Here is a 20346-nt window from a genome sequence, read left to right on the forward strand (position 1 = left end):
TTCAAATAATATTCCCTTTTACTGTTTTTTTTCCCAAGGTGGATGACCTCAGATTTTCCGACATTGTATTCCATCTGCCAAACCTTAGCCCATTCGCTTAACCTATCTAAATCTCTTTGCAGCCTCTCTGTGTCCTCTACACAACCCGCTTTCCCACTAATCTTTGTGTCATCTGCAAATTTTGTTGCACTACACTCTGTCCCCTCTTCCAGGTCATCAATGTATAGTGTAAACAGTTGTGGTCCCAGCACCGATCCCTATGGCACACCACTAACCACCGATTTCCAACCCGAAAAGAACCCATTTATCCTGACTCTCTGCTTTCTGTTAGCCAGCCAATTCTCGATCCATGCTAATACATTTCCTCTGACTCCGCGTACCTTTATCTTCTGCAGTAACCTTTTGTGTGGCACCTTATCGAATGCCTTTTGGAAATCTAAATACACCACATCCATCGGTACACCTCTATCCACCATGCTCGTTATATCCTCAAAGAATTCCAGTAAATTAGTTAAACATGATTTCCTCTTCATGAATCCATGTTGCGTCTGCTTGATTACACTATTCCTATCTCGATGTCCCGCTATTTCTTCCTTAATGATAGCTTCAAGCATTTTCCCCACTACAGATGTTAAACTAACCGGCCTATAGTTACCTGCCTTTTGCCTGCCCCCTTTTTTAAACAGAGGCGTTACATTAGCTGCTTTCCATTCCGCTGGTACCTCCCCAGAGTCCAGAGAATTTTGGTAGATTATAACAAAATGCATCTGCTATAACTTCCGCCATCTCTTTTAATACCCTGGGATACATTTCATCAGGACCAGGGGACTTGTCTACCTTGAGTCCCATTAGCCTGTCCAGCACTACCTCCCTAGTGATAGTGATTGTCTCAAGGTCCTCCCTTCCCACATTCCTGTGACCAGCAATTTTTGGCATGGTTTTTGTGTCTTCCACTGTGAAGACCGAAGCAAAATAATTGTTTACGGTCTCAGCCATTTCTACATTTCCCATTATTAAATCCCCCTTCTTATCTTCTAAGGGACCAACATTTACTTTAGTCACTCTCTTCCGTTTTATATATCGATAAAAGCTTTTACTATCTGTTTTTATGTTTTGCGCAATTTTACTTTCGTAATCTATCTTTCCTTTCTTTATCGCTTTCTTAGTCATTCTTTGTTGTCGTTTAAAATTTTTCCAATCTTCTAGTTTCCCACTAACCTTGGCCACCTTATACGCATTGGTTTTTAATTTGATACTCTCCTTTATTTCCTTGGTTATCCACGGCTGGTTATCTCTTCTCTTACCGCCCTTCTTTTTCACTGGAATATATTTTTGTTGAGCACTATGAAAGAGCTCCTTAAAAGTCCTCCACTGTTCCTCAATTGTGCCACCGTTTAGTCTGTGTTCCCAGTCTACTTTAGCCAACTCTGCCCTCATCCCACTGTAGCCCCCTTTGTTTTAGCATAGTACGCTCGTTTGAGACACTACTTCCTCATCCTCAATCTGTATTACAAATTCAACCATACTGTGATCACTCATTCCGAGAGGATCTTTTACTCAGAGATCTGAGATGAGGAGGCATTTCTTCACTCAGGGCTGTGAATCTTTAGAATTCTCTGCCCCAGAGGGCTGTGGAGGCTCAGTCGTTGAGTATATTCAAGGCTGAGATCGCTAGATTTTTGGACTCTAGGGGAATCAGGTGATATGTGGATCGGGCGGGAAAGTGGAGTTGAGGTCTAAGATCAGCCGTGATGTTATTGAATGGCAGAGCAGGCTCAAGGGGCCGAATGGCTTACTCCTGCTCCTAACTCTTATGTTCTTGCATTCTTCAGAGCTAGTCTGAAAAAGGTAGTGCAATAGTAACCAATTTACATTGAAAGCCCCCAATAACCCTCTCCTCCTGTGCTAGGCTGGGAAGATGTTAGTGCAGCTCTTTTATAATCCTGTGTATTAACACTCTCTACAATGTTTGAATGAATCACTCAGTGCTGAGAGCACTTCTGCAACACACTCTGTCCTGTTTCAAATCAGAAAATGGCAGTCTGTTGGACAGGCAGTGCAAGGAGATCCGAGCAAGGTTTTAATAACTGTCGAGCGAGATTGCTGATGTGAATCTGGAGGAATGGTACTGCCAGTTAAATGTCAGGTCTACAGGAGAAAACCTTTCAATTTAAAGTAACAATTCTCTAGGGATCAGTGGTTAAATGCACACTCACGGACAGACACACACACACATAGAAACACTGAAACATACTTGCAGACATGTACACAGACGGGGGATAAATATAACCTAATCCACCAGGCGGGAAACGCATGGGATTGGGTGGAACGCCGGTTTTACACACTCCCAATATTGCTCTTTATTGAGTTTAATGGAAATTAAACTAGTGAGTTGAGTTAAAATTGCCCTCCGTGCAGTCATGCACAGACAGATATATGCATGTAGTCACACACAGACACACTTTGCTGCAAATACCCATGGAGTTGCTGAAAAGGCCAGGGTAGACCAGATAACTACTCCTCCATGATCACACACGCAGCTGGTAGACTCCTTCACAATCTCAGCCAGACTGTGTGCAATATATTTAGTGCAGGCTCAAGGGACTCCCATATGCCATCTTGCTCAGACTGCAATCTCTTTTCCCGAGCAGCCCCTTTGAGATTCAAATCTCGAGGCAGAGCAGCTGAGCAACACACACACACACACACACACACACACAGGTATGATTCTGGCCCACTGCCCTTTTGCTCTTCCTCACCCGTGCATTGTGAATCACCTGGTGTTGCCTCCTCGTACTCCCCACCTGCCAGGTGTCCGCCAGGTGTGTGTAGAAGTTGGTGGTAGTGATGCCTGGTGCCCTGCGATGTTCCTGGGCAGTACCGGCAATTGGAAACATACATTATCATGCTGGCTTCAATACATCCCTTCCAACTGTGGCTGCTTCACATTCCAAGGTAGCTCATGTCCATTGAGTCTCTGTGATTGTTCCCAAGTATCTATAATTTTACTGTGTTGTTGCCGGTGAGTTAGTGCTGATTTTAGATGGCAGTGAATACGCAGTGCGGACACTGATCATCACTCTGCTGCCTGCAGTTACTCTGTTGTGGTATTCACATAATGCGATTGATGCTGTGCGGTATTATAGCAGGACACAGGCTGTCGAGAAATAACCTGCTGTTCCTGGGAGTTGTGTGTGTGTGTACCTGTGTCTATACCTGGTGTGTGTGTGTGTGTGTGTACCTGTGTCTATACCTGGTGTGTGTGTGTGTGTGTGTGTGTGTATCTGTACCTGTGTCTGTATGTGTGTGTGTCTGAATCTTCACCGAGGCGTGCAAAAGCATGGGCCTTACACTAAACATCCGTAAGACAAAGGTCCTCCACCAACCTGACCCCGCCACACAGCACTGTCCCCCCGGTCATCAAAATCCACGGCACAGCCCTGGACAACGTGGACCATTTTCCATACCTCGAGAGCCTACTATCAGCAAGGGCAGACATCGACGACGAGGTTCAACACTACCTCCAGTGTGCCAGCGCAGCCTTCAGTTACCTGAGGAAGAGTGTGTTCGAAGATCAGGACATCCAAATCTAGCACCAAGCTTATGGTCGACAGGGCTGTAGTGATACCCGCCCTCCTATATGGCTCAGAGACGTGGACCATATACAGTATACACCTCAAAACACTGCAAAAATACCTCTAACGCTGCCTCCGCAAGATTCTGCAAATCCACTGGGAGGATAGACGCACCAACGTCAGTGTTCTCGCTCAGGCCAACATCCCCAGCATCGAAGCACTGACCACACTCGACTAGCTCCGTTGGGCGGGTCACATCGTCCGCATGTCCGACACGAGACTCCCAAAGCAAGCGCTCTATTTGGAACTCCTTAACAGCAAGCGCGCCCCAGGTGGGCAGAGGAAACGTTTCAAGGATACCCTCAAAGCCTCCTTGATAAAGTGCAACATCCCCACCGGCACCTGGCCCAAGACCGCCCGAAGTGGAGGAAGAACATCCGGGAGGACGCTGAGCACCTCGAGTCTCGTTGCTGAGAGCATGCAGAAAACAAGCGCAGGCAGTGGAAGGAGCGTGCGGCAAACCAGACTCCGCCCCCAACCCCCACCCCCACCCTTTCCTTCAACCACTGTCTGTCCCACCTGTGACAGAGACTGTAATTCCCGCATTGGACTGTACAGTCACCTGAGAACCGGAACCAATATCCTACGGGGAGTGTTTGCTCGTGCTGTTGGGGAGGGGTTAATCTAATGTTAATCTAATCTAATCTGCTGTTGGGCAGGGGGATGGGAACCTATGCAGGGAGACAGAGGGAAGTAAAATGGGGGCAGAAGCAAAAGATAGAAAGAAGAAAAGTAAAAGTGGAGGGCAGAGAAACCCAAGGCAAAAATCAAAAAGGGCCACATTACAGCAAAATTCTAAAGGGACAAAGTGTGTTAAAAAAGCAAGCCTGAAGGCTCAGTGCCTCAATGCGAGGAGTATTTGTAATAAGGTGGACGAATTAACTGTGCAGGCAGCTATTAATGAATATGATATAATTGGGATTACGGAGACATGGTTCCAGGGTGACCAAGGCTGGGAACTCAACAACCAGGGGTATTCAACATTCAGGAAGGATAGACGAAAAGGAGGTGGGGTAGCGTTGCTGGTTAAAGAGGAAATTAACCCAATAGTAAGGAAGGACATTAGCCTGGATGATGTGGAATCGGTATGGGTGGAGCTACGGAATATCAAAGGGCAGAAAACGCTAGTGGGAGTTGTGTACAGACCACCAAACAGTAGTAGTGAGGTTGGGCACAGCATCAAACAAGAAATTAGGGATGCGTGCAATAAAGGTACAGCAGTTATCATGGATGACTTTAATCTACATATAGATTGGGCTAACCAAATTGGTAGCAATACGGTGGAGGAGGATTACCTGGTGTGTATTAGGGATGGTTTTCTAGACCAATATGTCGAGGAACCAACTAGAGGGCTGGCCATCCTAGACTGGGTGATGTGTAATGAGAAAGGACTAATAGCAATCTTGTTGTGCGAGGCCCCTTGGGGAAGAGTGACCATAATATGGTAGAATTCTTCATTAAGATGGAGAGTGACACAGTTAATTCAGAGACTAGGGTCCTGAACTTAAGGAAAGGTAACTTCGATGGTATGAGACATCAATTGGCTAGAATAGACTGTGAAATGATGGGCAATGGCAAACATTTAAAGATCACATGGATGAACTTCAACAATTGTACATCTCTATCTGGAGTAAAAACAAAAAGGGGAAGGTGGCTCAACCGTGGCTAACAAAGGAAATTAAGGATAATGTTAAATTCAAGGAAGAGGCATATAAATTGGCCAGAAAAAGCAGCAAGCCTGAGGACTGGGAGAAATTTAGAATTCAGCAGAGGAGGATAAAGGGTTTAATTAGCAAGAGGGAAATAGAGTATGAGAGGAAGCTTGCTGGGAGCATAAAAACTGACTGCGAAAGCTTCTATAGATATGTGAAGAGAAAAAGATTAGTGAAGACAAACATAGGTCCCTTACAGTCAGAATCCGGTGAATTTATAATGGGGAACAACGAAATGGCAGACCAATTGAACAAATACTTTGGTTCAGTCTTCACGAAGGAAGACACATATAACCTTCCGGAAATACTAGAGGACCGAGGGTCTAGCGAGAAGGAAGAACTGAAGGAAATCCTTATTAGTCAGGAAATTGTGTTCGGGAAATTGATGGAATTGAAGGCCAATAAATCCCCAGGGCCTGATAGTCTGCAATCTTAAGGAAGTGGTCCTAGAAATAGTGGATGCATTGGTGATCATTTTCCAACAGTCTATCGAGTCTGGATCAGTTCCTATGGACTGGAGGGTAGCAAATGTAACACCACTTTTTGAAAAAGGAAGGAGAGAGAAAACGGGTAATTATAGACCTGTTAGCCTGACATCAGTAGTGGGGAAAATGTTGGAATCAATTATTAAAGATGAAATAGCAGCGCATTTAGAAAGCAGTGACAGGATCGGTCCAAGTCAGCATGGATTTATGAAAGGGAAATCATGCTTGACAAATCTTCTGAAATTGTTTGAGGATGTAACTAGTAGAGTGGACAAGGGAGAACCAGTGGATGTGGTGTATTTGGACTTTCAAAAGGCTTTTGACAAGGTCCCACACAAGAGATTGGTGTGCAAAATTAAAGCACATGGTATTAGGGGTAATGTATTGATGTGGATACAGAACTGGTTGGCAGACAGGAAGCAGAGAGTAGGGACAAACAGGTCCTTCTCAGAAAGGCAGGCAGTGACTAGTGGGGTGCCGCAGGGCTCAGTGCTGGAACCCCAGCTATTTACAATATACATCAATGATTTAGATGAAGGAATTGAGTGTAATATCTCCAAGTTTGCAGACGACACTAAGCTGGGTGGTGATGTGAGCTGTGAGGAGGATGCTAAGAGGCTGCAGGATGACTTGGACAGGTTAGGTGAGTGGGCAAATGTTTGGCAGATGCAGTATAATGTGGATAAATGTGAGGTTATCCATTTTGGTGGCAAAAACATGAAGGCAGAATATTATCTGAATGGCGGAAGATTAGGAAAAGGGGAGGTGCAACGAGACCTGGGTGTCATGGAACATCAGTCATTGAAAGTGGGCATACAGGTACAGCAGGTGGTGAAGGGAAATGGCATGTTGGCCTTCATAGCTAACGAATTTGAGTATAGAGCAGGGAGGTCTTACTGCAGTTGTACAAGGCCTTGGTGAGGCCTCACCTTGAATATTGTGTTCAGTTTTGGTCTCCTAATCTGAGGAAGGACATTCTTGCTATTGAGGGAGTGCAGCGAAGGTTCACCAGACTGATTCCCGGGATGGCGGGATTGACATTAGAGGAGAGACTGGATCGACTGGGCCTGTATTCACTGGAGTTTAGAAGAATGAGAGGATCTCATAGAAACATATAAAATTCTGACAGGACTGGACAGGTTAGATGCAGGAAGAATGTTCCCGATGTTGGGGAAATCCAGAACCAGGGGTCACAGTCTAAGGATAAGGGGTAGGCCATTTAGGAACGAGATGAGGAGAAACATCTTCACTGAGAGTTGTTAACCTGTGGAATTCTCTGCTGCAGAGAGTTGCTGATGCCAGTTCGTTAGATATATTCAAGAGGGAGTTGGATATGGCCCTGACGGCTAAAGGGATCAAGGGGTATGGAGAGAAAGCAGGAAAAGGGTACTGAGGTGAATGATCAGCCATGATCTTATTGCATGGTGGTGCAGGCTCCAAGGGCCGAATGGCCTACTCCTGCACCTATTTTCTATGTTTCTATGTAGAGTGGAAGCAAGTCTTCCTCAATTTTGAGGGACTGCCTATGATGATGATGATGTATGTGGGTGTGTCTGTATATGTGTGTCTGTGTATGTGTGTGTCTCTGTACATGTGTCTGTACCTGGTATGTCTGTACCTGAGTGTGTATGTGTGTGTTTCTGAATGTGTGTGCATGTGTGTGGCTGAGAGCTTGTGTGTGATGTAACGCAATTCCTGCATTATGTATGCTGCTTACAGAACGGCAGCTTTTAAAACTGAGTCAGAAATAACAGGAACCAAGACATTGAACTTCTCCCTCAGGCTCAGCTTTTCATTTTCCAGCATCCTCTGAAATAATCTGCTTTGATTTCAGCTCCCACTCCCTCCAGAACAAACCTGCACATTCCCAACAGCTTTTTCACATTCTTGTGGATCCATGACAGCTCTACCATTGTCTCTTCCTCTGTTCCTCTTTTTCATCTGTCTCTGTCTCATACTTTGTCTTGTTTTCTTTCTCTGTTCCTCCCTTTTTCATTCTGTCTTACTCTCTCTGTCTCTCACTCTTACTCTTTGTCTTTCAGAGTCTCACTCTGTATTTTTCACTCCTTCCCCACAATCAGGGGAACAGGAGGAGGCCATTCTACCCATTATGTTCGCTCAGCAGATTTTTCTCTCTCACTGTCTGTATCTCAGTTTCTGTCTGTCTCTGTTGTGCTCGCTCTTGGTCTCTCTTCCCCCCCCCCCCCCCCCTCTCTGGTCTGTGTCTTTATTTTCGTGTCTCGCTTATTCTTGTCCTCCTTGCTTGTTCCTTTTTTTTTTCTGTCTCAACACCGTCACTCGTGGAATTATATAGATTTTACAGGCAGAAAGCACACCATTCAGCCCAACGGGTCTCACCATCATCATAGGCGGTCCCTCGTATCGAGGACGACTTGCTTCCACGCTAAAAAGGGATGAGTTCACAGGTGTTTCAATGAAGGACCTAATATTCCAGATCCTGAACTACATCCTGAAGGATGGAATATGCCTGTGTGTGGATTTTTTTAACGTGGGGTGGCCGTTGCACACCAGCCACCACACGGGCTTGACAGAGCTAGGTCTTGGTCCTGTGGCAAGGGTTACCCAAGACTAACTGGAGACCAGCTCTGCTGCACGGACCTAGTGCAGACAAATATCGCAATGTGGGCTGGCCAGTGCTTCCCCTGGGCCCTCGCCTCTCCTGGGCCCCGGTCACTTCCCTCTATGGACTCCTGCCGCTCCTTCTCCCCTCCTGTTGTGCCTGCCCGCACTGCAATCAGCAACGGGTCTATGCTGATGTTCATGCTCTACATTTTGTGCGCTCATTTATTCTATCTGCCCATAATCACTACGGCAATATCCATAAAGCCAGTCGCTTTATTAGGACATTCTAATAGGGTGAAATTGAGAAATGTTCCAGGGAAACCTGAAAGCAATCTCCCCGCGCAGGCTGCGTCAACCCTCAACCCCCCCCCAGGACAGGCTGTGTCTCCCCCCCCGCCCCCCGCGCAGAAACTGTGTCTCCCCCCCCCCCCCCCCCGCGCAGAAACTGCGTCTCTCCCCCCCCCCCCCGCGCAGAAACTGCGTCTCCCCCCCCCCCCCCCGCGCAGAAACTGTGTCTCCCCCCCCCCCCCGCCCCCCCCCCGCAGGCTGTGCCGCCCTGCACACTGATGAACTCTGCAGATTTATTCCATCCGGCGCACCTCCCTTCCCAACCTTTCTGACCTCCGTAGGCTCCCCCTCCCTTAGCAAACTGATTTCAAAATGCTCAACCTTTTCTTTGAATCCATGCATGACGTCCCTCCATTCCTCTGCGAGCTCCTCGGCTCAGCACCTGCGCTTTTCCTTCTACGCATCTTCATCTTCTCTCTGCTTCTTTCTCAGCCACCATGCCCCTGCCCTCTGGCCTGGTCTCCATTAGGAGCATAGGAACAGAATTATGGTCATTCAATCGCTCTGTCATGCTACCTATTTCCTTGTGTTCAAAACTCTGCCCAGTACCCATCTTTGACTGTCAGCTCTCTAACTCTATCCTACTCACCGCTCGGTACCCAACTCTCCCTGTAAAGCACCGTGAAATGTCATTATAAGAACATAAGAACATAAGAATTAGGAGCAGGAGACGGCCATACAGCCCCTCAAGCCTGCTCCACCATTCAATAAGATCACGGCTGATCTTCAACCTCAACCCCACTTTCCCGCCGAACCCCATATCCCTTGATTCCCCTAGACTCCAAAAATCTATCTATTTTGGCCTTGAATATATTCAGAGACTCAGCATCCACAGCCCTCTGGGGTAGAGAATTCATAAGATTCACAATCCTCTGAGTGAAGAAATTCCTCCTCATCTCTGTCTTAAATGGCCGACCCCTATGTGTGCTATGTGTAAGGTGCTGTATAAAAGATGGCTGTCAAACAGCGTTGCTCACCGACTGCCCATGGTGTCGCTACCTCGTGTTCTTGGTGTTGTTTCCCTGATGATGACTTTTAGATCACGTTGACTGTGAGTTTTTGTCAGGTTCAGAGCTGACAGTATGCCTTCTGCCCCTGCCTGCTGTGTCTTCCCCCATTCATCATCCTGCAACAGCTCAGGTTGCTTGTTGCTGACTTGGAAACACATTTCTGGATTTTCTTTGTTTCAGGATCCCCGGAACAAACATGGTTTCAAAGTTCACACCTACTCCAGCCCAACCTTTTGTGATCACTGCGGCTCCTTGCTCTACGGCCTCATCCACCAGGGCATGAAATGTGACAGTAAGTACCACAAACCCTGGCTGAAGCTGTCTGCCACCACCCCTTAAATAACTTGTGCTACAGATTGAGATAGGAAACCTTAAAGGATTTCAAAAGAAAAATGGTCAAATTGCTAACATTCTCGGGATGTGGACATCACTGGCAAGGCCAGCATTGATTGTCCATCCCTAGTTGCCCTGAGAAGGAGGTGGGCCGCCGCCTTCAATTGTTTGATACAGTTGAGTCTCTTGTTGGGCCATTTCAGAGTCAATCACGTTGGTGTGGGACTGGAGTCACGTATAGGCCCAACCGGGTAAGGTGGGATTTGAACTCGGGTTTTCTGGAATATAAGTCCAGCAACATAACCACTACACCACTGTACACTGGCTTCGGAAGGGATTCATATTAAATAAATAATGTGGGGGGGGGGCGGGGCGGTGGTCACAGGGCATGAGGATAATTGGGTGGAGCAATGGTGCCCTCCTGCCTCAAGCACATGGACGCCACTGCAAAAAACATAATGTTCAGAAGTACACACTAAATACTGGTTTGGTGAAGCAATAGTCATTATGTGCTGAGGTTTTGGAGGTTAATATTTTCCAATATGAGGGTTACTGTTCTGGGAGTTTTGAGGTTAATGTTCTGAGTTTTGGGGGTTAATGTAGGGGTAATGTGCTGGGGGTTTGGGAGTCAGTGTGGGGGGGGGCGGGGGGGAGGAAGGGAATTAAGGTTTGAGGTCTGAGTCACTGATCAGGAGGGCCCCAGGATGCACTGAGGCCTGTATTGAGTTTGCTGAGCTCAGTTAGTGAATTCAGGGATGAAGCAGCTATCCTGAGCACCTCTGGGCTTGGGGGGGATCTAATGGTCATCCGGGGTGGCCAGGCCTGTTCACTACCCTGTAACCTCTGCTGGTCAGTAATGTGTGTGGGAGGTGGGGGGGCGGTCGGGGGAGGACTGGATCAGAGCCAGCTGTGGTGCGTTACCTGTCCACACCTGCTGCCCAGGCCCACACATGGAAAATGACCACTTGTGTGATCCCACAGGGCGGCTGGCTCCCTCGGGATAGGGCGGCGCTAGCATGGGTCAGCACCCTCGGGAGGGGACGGCCTATTCCTGCACGGGTCAGCACCCTCGGGAGGGGACGGCTGGCTCCAGCACGGGTCAGCACCCTCGGGACAGGGCGGTTCCAGCATGGGTCAGCACCCTCGGGAGGGGACGGCTGGCTCCAGCACGGGTCAGCACCTTCAGGAGGGGACGGCCTATTCCTGCACGGGTCAGCACCCTCGGGAGGGGATGGCCTATTCCAGCATGGGTCAGCGCCCTCGGGACAGGACGGCTCCAGCACGGGTCAGCGCCCTCGGGAGGGGACGGCTGGCTCCAGCACGGGTCAGCACCCTCGGGAGGGGACGGCTGGCTCCAGCACGGGTCAGCACCCTCGGGAGGGGACGGCTGGCTCCAGCGCGGGTCAGCACCCTCGGGACAGGGCGGCTCCAGCACGGGTCAGCAACCTCAGGAGGGGACGGCTGGCTCCAGCACGGGTCAGCACCCTCGGGAGGGGACGGCTGGCTCCAGCACGGGTCAGCACCCTCGGGAGGGGACGGCTGGCTCCAGCACGGGTCAGCACCCTCGGGAGGGGACGGCTGGCTCCAGCACGGGTCAGCACCCTCGGGAGGGGACGGCTGGCTCCAGAACGGGTCAGCACCCTCGGGAGGGGACGGCTGGCTCCAGCACGGGTCAGCACCCTCGGGAGGGGACGGCTGGCTCCAGCGCGGGTCAGCACCCTCGGGACAGGGCGGCTCCAGCACGGGTCAGCACCCTCGGGAGGGGACGGCCTATTCCTGCACGGGTCAGCACCCTCGGGAGGGGACGGCCTATTCCTGCACGGGTCAGCACCCTCGGGAGGGGACGGCTGGCTCCAGCACGGGTCAGCACCCTCGGGAGGGGACGGCCTATTCCTGCACGGGTCTGCACCCTCGGGACAGGGCAGTTCCAGCATGGGTCAGCGCCCTCAGGACAGGGCGGTTCCAGCACGGGTCAGCGCCCTCGGGACAGGGCGGTTCCAGCATGGGTCAGCGCCCTCGGGACAGGGCGGCTCCAGCACGGGTCAGCGCCCTCGGGACAGGGCGGTTCCAGCACGGGTCAGCACCCTCGGGAGGGGACGGCTGGCTCCAGCACGGGTCAGCGCCCTCGGGACAGGGCGGCTCCAGCATGGGTCAGCACCCTCGGGACAGGGCGGCTCCAGCACGGGTCAGCACCCTCGGGACAGGGCGGCTGGCTCCAACACGGGTCAGCGCCCTCGGGACAGGGCGGTTCCAGCATGGGTCAGCACCCTCGGGAGGGGACGGCTGGCTCCAGCATGGGTCAGCACCCTCGGGAGGGGACGGCCTATTCCTGCATGGGTCAGCACCCTCGGGAGGGGACGGCTGGCTCCAGCATGGGTCAGCACCCTTGGGAGGGGACGGCCTATTCCTGCACGGGTCAGCACCCTCGGGAGGCGACGGCCTATTCCTGCATGGGTCAGCACCCTCGGGAGGGGACGGCCTATTCCTGCATGGGTCAGCACCCTCGGGAGGGGACGGCCTATTCCTGCATGGGTCAGCACCCTCGGGAGGGGACGGCCTATTCCTGCACGGGTCAGCACCCTCGGGAGGGGACGGCTGGCTCCAGCACGGGTCAGCACCCTCGGGAGGGGACGGCTGGCTCCAGCACGGGTCAGCACCCTCGGGAGGGGACGGCTGGCTCCAGCACGGGTCAGCACCCTCGGGAGGGGACGGCTGGCTCCAGCACGGGTCAGCACCCTCGGGAGGGGACGGCTGGCTCCAGCACGGGTCAGCACCCTCGGGAGGGGACGGCTGGCTCCAGCACGGGTCAGCACCCTCGGGAGGGGACGGCTGGCTCCAGCGCGGGTCAGCACCCTCGGGACAGGGCGGCTCCAGCACGGGTCAGCACCCTCGGGAGGGGACGGCCTATTCCTGCACGGGTCAGCACCCTCGGGAGGGGACGGCCTATTCCTGCACGGGTCAGCACCCTCGGGAGGGGACGGCTGGCTCCAGCACGGGTCAGCACCCTCGGGAGGGGACGGCCTATTCCTGCACGGGTCTGCACCCTCGGGACAGGGCAGTTCCAGCATGGGTCAGCGCCCTCAGGACAGGGCGGTTCCAGCACGGGTCAGCGCCCTCGGGACAGGGCGGTTCCAGCATGGGTCAGCGCCCTCGGGACAGGGCGGCTCCAGCACGGGTCAGCGCCCTCGGGACAGGGCGGTTCCAGCACGGGTCAGCACCCTCGGGAGGGGACGGCTGGCTCCAGCACGGGTCAGCGCCCTCGGGACAGGGCGGCTCCAGCATGGGTCAGCACCCTCGGGACAGGGCGGCTCCAGCACGGGTCAGCACCCTCGGGACAGGGCGGCTGGCTCCAACACGGGTCAGCGCCCTCGGGACAGGGCGGTTCCAGCATGGGTCAGCACCCTCGGGAGGGGACGGCTGGCTCCAGCATGGGTCAGCACCCTCGGGAGGGGACGGCCTATTCCTGCATGGGTCAGCACCCTCGGGAGGGGACGGCTGGCTCCAGCATGGGTCAGCACCCTTGGGAGGGGACGGCCTATTCCTGCACGGGTCAGCACCCTCGGGAGGGGACGGCCTATTCCTGCATGGGTCAGCACCCTCGGGAGGGGACGGCCTATTCCTGCATGGGTCAGCACCCTCGGGAGGGGACGGCCTATTCCTGCATGGGTCAGCACCCTCGGGAGGGGACGGCCTATTCCTGCACGGGTCAGCACCCTCGGGAGGGGACGGCTGGCTCCAGCACGGGTCAGCACCCTCGGGAGGGGACGGCTGGCTCCAGCACGGGTCAGCACCCTCGGGAGGGGACGGCTGGCTCCAGCGCGGGTCAGCACCCTCGGGACAGGGCGGCCAGCACGGGTCAGCACCCTCAGGAGGGGACGGCTGGCTCCAGCACGGGTCAGCACCCTCGGGAGGGGACGGCTGGCTCCAGCACGGGTCAGCGCTCTCGGGAGGGGACGGCTGGCTCCAGCACGGGTCAGCACCCTCGGGAGGGGACGGCTGGCTCCAGCACGGGTCAGCACCCTCGGGAGGGGACGGCTGGCTCCAGCACGGGTCAGCACCCTCGGGAGGGGACGGCTGGCTCCAGCACGGGTCAGCACCCTCGGGAGGGGACGGCTGGCTCCAGCACGGGTCAGCACCCTCGGGAGGGGACGGCTGGCTCCAGCGCGGGTCAGCACCCTCGGGACAGGGCGGCTCCAGCACGGGTCAGCACCCTCGGGAGGGGACGGCCTATTCCTGCACGGGTCAGCACCCTCGGGAGGGGACGGCCTATTCCTGCACGGGTCAGCACCCTCGGGAGGGGACGGCTGGCTCCAGCACGGGTCAGCACCCTCGGGAGGGGACGGCCTATTCCTGCACGGGTCTGCACCCTCGGGACAGGGCGGTTCCAGCATGGGTCAGCGCCCTCAGGACAGGGCGGTTCCAGCACGGGTCAGCGCCCTCGGGACAGGGCGGTTCCAGCATGGGTCAGCGCCCTCGGGACAGGGCGGCTCCAGCACGGGTCAGCGCCCTCGGGACAGGGCGGTTCCAGCACGGGTCAGCACCCTCGGGAGGGGACGGCTGGCTCCAGCATGGGTCAGCGCCCTCGGGACAGGGCGGCTCCAGCATGGGTCAGCACCCTCGGGACAGGGCGGCTCCAGCACGGGTCAGCACCCTCGGGACAGGGCGGCTGGCTCCAACACGGGTCAGCGCCCTCGGGACAGGGCGGTTCCAGCATGGGTCAGCACCCTCGGGAGGGGACGGCTGGCTCCAGCATGGGTCAGCACCCTCGGGACAGGGCGGCTCCAGCACGGGTCAGCACCCTCGGGACAGGGCGGCCCCAGCATGGGTCAGCACCCTCGGGACAGGGCGGCTCCAGCATGGGTCAGCACCCTTGGGAGGGGACGGCCTATTCCTGCACGGGTCAGCACCCTCGGGAGGGGACGGCCTATTCCTGCATGGGTCAGCACCCTCGGGAGGGGACAACCTATTCCTGCATGGGTCAGCACCCTCGGGAGGGGACGGCCTATTCCTGCATGGGTCAGCACCCTCGGGAGGGGACGGCCTATTCCTGCACGGGTCAGCACCCTCGGGAGGGGACGGCTGGCTCCAGCACGGGTCAGCACCCTCGGGAGGGGACGGCTGGCTCCAGCACGGGTCAGCACCCTCGGGAGGGGACGGCTGGCTCCAGCGCGGGTCAGCACCCTCGGGACAGGGCGGCCAGCACGGGTCAGCACCCTCAGGAGGGGACGGCTGGCTCCAGCACGGGTCAGCACCCTCGGGAGGGGACGGCTGGCTCCAGCACGGGTCAGCGCTCTCGGGAGGGGACGGCTGGCTCCAGCACGGGTCAGCACCCTCGGGAGGGGACGGCTGGCTCCAGCACGGGTCAGCACCCTCGGGAGGGGACGGCTGGCTCCAGCACGGGTCAGCACCCTCGGGAGGGGACGGCTGGCTCCAGCACGGGTCAGCACCCTCGGGAGGGGACGGCTGGCTCCAGCACGGGTCAGCACCCTCGGGAGGGGACGGCTGGCTCCAGCGCGGGTCAGCACCCTCGGGACAGGGCGGCTCCAGCACGGGTCAGCACCCTCGGGAGGGGACGGCCTATTCCTGCACGGGTCAGCACCCTCGGGAGGGGACGGCCTATTCCTGCACGGGTCAGCACCCTCGGGAGGGGACGGCTGGCTCCAGCACGGGTCAGCACCCTCGGGAGGGGACTGGGCAAACTGATGGGTGATAAAAGGAGGAGAGTAAAAGTGACCTAAGTAGATGTCATGTTTTGCAGCCTGTATGATGAATGTCCACAAGAGATGCGTATCCAACGTGCCCAGTATGTGCGGGATGGACCACACTGAGCGCAGAGGCCGCATATTCATTAAGGCTGAGATCGTTAAAGACCTGCTCACCGTCTTGGGTAAGAGTAACGTGTTTCCGGGATCATAGCCTGCTTAAAGTCTGTTACTGACCTTCAGAGACCCATTTACACGAGGACTGATCTGTATCTGGAATAAGGGCAAATAAATGTTTTTAAAAATCTAAGTTTTTCTAGCCAGACCTGAGTTAGATGATAGAAACTGGTGGAGTATTGACGCCATCTTGTGGAACACATACATTAACACAGCTAAACAACCTTCTGGGACAGAGCTGTCGGGAGAGCAGTGACAATGTGGGATGCCAGCGGAGGTTATCCGATGATCTAAAGATTACTGCCTTTTGGGCACTTGCAAGACTGGGGAGAATGGGCGTCAAATTTAAAGGTTTTAACAGGAGGTGGTGATTGATTTTAAACTGAACCGAAAAATACATGGGTCACAGAATGATGATCAGAATTAGAAAGCAATATCATTTCCAGCCAAATCCTTCGACAGAAATCATCTGTGTGAGATTAATTGGTGAGACTGCAAGAGCTGTACAGGCCTGAATTGATAGAGTGTGGTGAACCTTTCAATTTGACCCCCATTCCTCCACATGTCCCAAAGGTGGTAATCTTTAGATCTTGGATAATCTCAGCTGGCATCCCACATTGTCAGCCATGTCTCAGTGGGTAGCACTCATGCTCCTGAGTCAGTCAGAAGGGTTCTTGCATGCTGATTGTCTAAGATCTGTCGGAGTGGGGTTTGTGTGCGACTGTCACAAGACAGGTTCAAGTCATACGGTAGAGACTTGAGTACAGAATCCAGGCTGACACTGCAGTGCAGTACTGAAGGAGTGATGCACTGTTGGAGGTGCCGTCTTTCAGATGAGACATGAAACTGAGGTCCCATCTGCCCTCTCAGGAGGACGTGATTATCGCATGGCACTATTCAAAGATGATCAGGGGAGTTATCCCTCAACCTCTACTAAAACAGATGATCTGATCATTATCACATTACTGTTTGTGGAAGCTTGCTTGTGTGCAAATTGGCTGCCCTGTTTCCTACATTACAATAGTGACGACACTTCAAAAGTAAAGCACTTTGGGACATCCTGAGGTCATGAAAGGCGTGAAATAAATGCAAATTCTTTATTTTTTTCTCTTTACAGGCCTGGGTTGATCCTGGAATGAGGGATAAATCACACAGACCTCAATTGATGGTAGACCCACAGGCCTGGGTTGTGGGTTAGGCCCACAGATTGTGATGGGATATGTATAATTAAATTCAAAGAGTCACCATCACATGTCCCACTCCTCTATCTACTGCTCCTCTTTTAATTCTTTCTCCTCTCTTCCAAACCTAAGTTCTTTGTTTTCATTGCCCCTCCCCCTCTTCTCGAACAGCCCCTGTACAGCCTGCATCATCACGGATCCTTCCGCACACTATCCGCTCTCATCAGGAAGCTGAATAATCACAGGTGACGCCTGCAATTGAGCCTGAGGGTAATCGAGCAAAGCTCAAGGATCCCGTCTTACACAGCCTGTTAGTCCACACTGACCATAGCAGTTGCTCCCAGCAGCAAGCTTATCCCGTAGTTAGTGAAACATTCATCGAGCTGCAGAGAACCAAATGTGAAAACACGAGGAGGAGCAGTCGGATTGATTAAAGAAATCATACATAAAAGTTAACTGGCTATATTTGAAAATTAATAGGTTAAAAATAAGGGTCCGTAATTATTGTGTTCCTAACACAGATGAGGCTGCACACAGGGAGGTTAAAGTAACAGTGACCTCAGTCTTTATTAAGACACTCCAGAGTGAGGAACAGGCCTTAGGGGCCGGCTTATATACAGTGCTCCCAAGGGATGCTGGGATCCCTTGGGACTTCAGGGGATGCGCTCCCTGGTGGTGGAACATGGGAGTGCATGCTTTACAGATACACAACATCACACCCCGCCCCCCCCCCCCCCCCCAAAGTCAAAGTGAAAACTATTTACAAGGTGAGGCGGTCGGGAGCCTTTCTTTCCCTGGTGGACCGCCTCGGTACAAATGTCTGTTCTGGTGTGTTGGCTGTGCCCTCGCTGGGCTGGCGTGTTGTTGGCCCTGCAGGGCCGCTAGGTGAGCCTGGCCTTGCTGGGCTGTTGGACGTGATGGGTTCGATTTCCTGGTCCGGCGTAGTGTCGTTGATCCTTTGGGTGTGTGTTGTGGGCTCGAAAAAGGTGGTGTCTGCTGTGGGTTGTTCAGGGCAGTCTGTGAACCGCAGCCTCGTTTGGTCCAGGTGTTTTCGGCAAATTTGTCCATTGTCTAGTTTGACTACAAACACCCTACTCCCTTCTTTAGCTATCACCATGCTCGCGATCCACTTGGGACCATGTCCATAGTTTAGCACATACACAGGGTCATTCAGATCAATTTCCCATGACACAGTGGTGCGACCATCGTTTACATTTTGTTGCTGCCGCCTGCTCTCTACCTGATCATGCAGGTTGGGGTGAACCAGCGAGAGTCTGCTTTTACGTATCCTTTTCATGAGTAGCTCAGCTAGGGGCACCCCTGTGAGCGAGTGGGGTCTCGTGCGGTAGCTGAGCAGTACTCGGGACTAGCGGGTTTGGAGTGAGCCTTCTGTGACTCGTTTAAGGCTCTGTTTGATTGTTTGTACTGCCCGCTCTGCCTGCCCATTGGAGGCTGGTTTAAACGGGGCCGAGGTGACATGTTTGATCCCATTGCAGGTCATGCATTCTTTAAATTCGGCACTGGTGAAACATGGCCCGTTGTCACTGACCAGTATGTCAGGCAGGCCGTGGGTGGCAAACATGGCCCTCAGGCTTTCAATGGTGGCGGTGGCAGTGCTTCCCGACATTATTTCACATTCAATCCATTTTGAAAAAGCATCCACCACCACCAGGAACATTTTACTGAGAAACGGGCCCGCATAGTCGACATGGATCCTCGACCATGATCTGGAGGGCCAGGACCACAAACTTAGTGGTGCCTCTCTGGGCGCGTTGCTCAACTGAGCACATACGCTGCATTGCCGTACACAGGACTCTAAGTCAGAGTCGATACTGGGCCACCACACGTGGGATCTGGCTATCGCTTTCATCATTACTATACCCAGGTGTGTGCTACGGAGATCCGAGATGAACGTCTCCCTGCCCTTTTTTGGTAACGCTACGTGGTTACCCTACAACAGGCAGTCTGCCTGAATGGACAGCTTGTCCTTTCGCCACAGGAACGGCTTGATAGGCTCTTGCATTGCAACGGGGGTGCTGGCCCAGCTCCCATGCAATGCACAGTTTTTTTACTAGGGACAGCAGAGGATCTTGGCTGGTCCAAGTCCTAATATGGCAGGCAGTGAGAGGTGATTTATCATTTTCAAACGCTTCCATGACCATCTACAAGTCTGCGGGCTGCGCCACCATCAACAAGTTTGCAGGCTGCGCCATTTCCACCCCAATGGTAGCTGACTGAGAGCATCCGCACAGTTCTCGGTGCCTGGCCTGTGGCGGATGGTATAGTTATACGCTGATAGCGCGAGTGCCCATCTTTGTATGCAGGCTGAGGCATTAGTATTTATCCCCTTGTTTTCAGCGAACAGGGATATGAGGGGTTTGTGATCAGTTTCCAGCTCAAATTTGAGGCCAAGCAGGTACTGATGCATTTTCTTTACCCCGAACACACACGCTAATGCCTCTTTCTCAATCATGCTGTAGGCCCTGTTGGCCTTAGACAAGCTCCTGGAAGCATAGGCGACAGGTTGCAACTTCCCCGCAACGTTAGCTTGTTGTAATACACACCCGATTCCGTACGACGGTGCATCACATGCTAGCACAAGTCTTTTACACGGGTTATATAATACAAGCAGCTTGTTGGAGCATAAAATGTTTCTGGCTTTCTCAAAAGCAATTACTTGTTTGTTTTCCCCATACCCAGTTCAGACCTTTGCGCAATAACACATGGAGGGGCACTAAAAGGGTGCTTAGCCCTGGTAGGAAGTTATCAAAATAGTTGAGGAGTCCCAGGAACGACTGCAGCTCCGTGATGTTCTGTGGCCTGGGCACGTTCCTGATAGCCTCTGTCTTGGCGTCTGTGGGCCGAATGCCGTCCGCCACGATCTTTCTCCCCAAAAATTCCACTTCTGTTGCCATGAAGTCGCATTTCAACCTCTTCAGCCGCAGCCCTACGTGATCCAGTCGCTGGAGGACCTCCTCCAGATTTTGTTGGTGCTTGGCGGTGTCCCGACCCGTGACCAATATGTCGTCCTGAAAAACCACCGTGTGTGGTACCGACTTGAATAGCCTCTCCATGTTTCTCTCAGGTCGCTGCAGCCGACCGAATTCCAAACAGGCATCCATTGCAGATGAACAGTCCCTTGTGCATGTTGATGCAGGGGAGACCCTTTGAAGACTCTTC

At 53.3% G+C, this 20346-nt stretch overlaps 1 protein-coding gene across 4 annotated transcripts in view; it reads left to right on the plus strand.

Moving 5' to 3' along the window:
* Window positions 1–20346, plus strand: part of LOC139281292 (protein kinase C beta type) — a 387614-nt gene that overhangs the window by 260588 nt on the left and 106680 nt on the right. For all 4 annotated transcript variants that reach the window (XM_070901417.1, XM_070901419.1, XM_070901416.1 and 1 more), the window contains 2 exons: window positions 9954–10065; window positions 15865–15993. In XM_070901417.1, coding sequence (XP_070757518.1) covers window positions 9954–10065; window positions 15865–15993 — 241 coding nt within the window. The remainder of the gene's footprint in view (window positions 1–9953; window positions 10066–15864; window positions 15994–20346) is intronic.

The sequence above is a fragment of the Pristiophorus japonicus genome, chromosome 15 (genome assembly GCF_044704955.1).
Source record: "Pristiophorus japonicus isolate sPriJap1 chromosome 15, sPriJap1.hap1, whole genome shotgun sequence".
Classification (NCBI taxonomy): Eukaryota; Metazoa; Chordata; class Chondrichthyes; family Pristiophoridae; genus Pristiophorus; species Pristiophorus japonicus.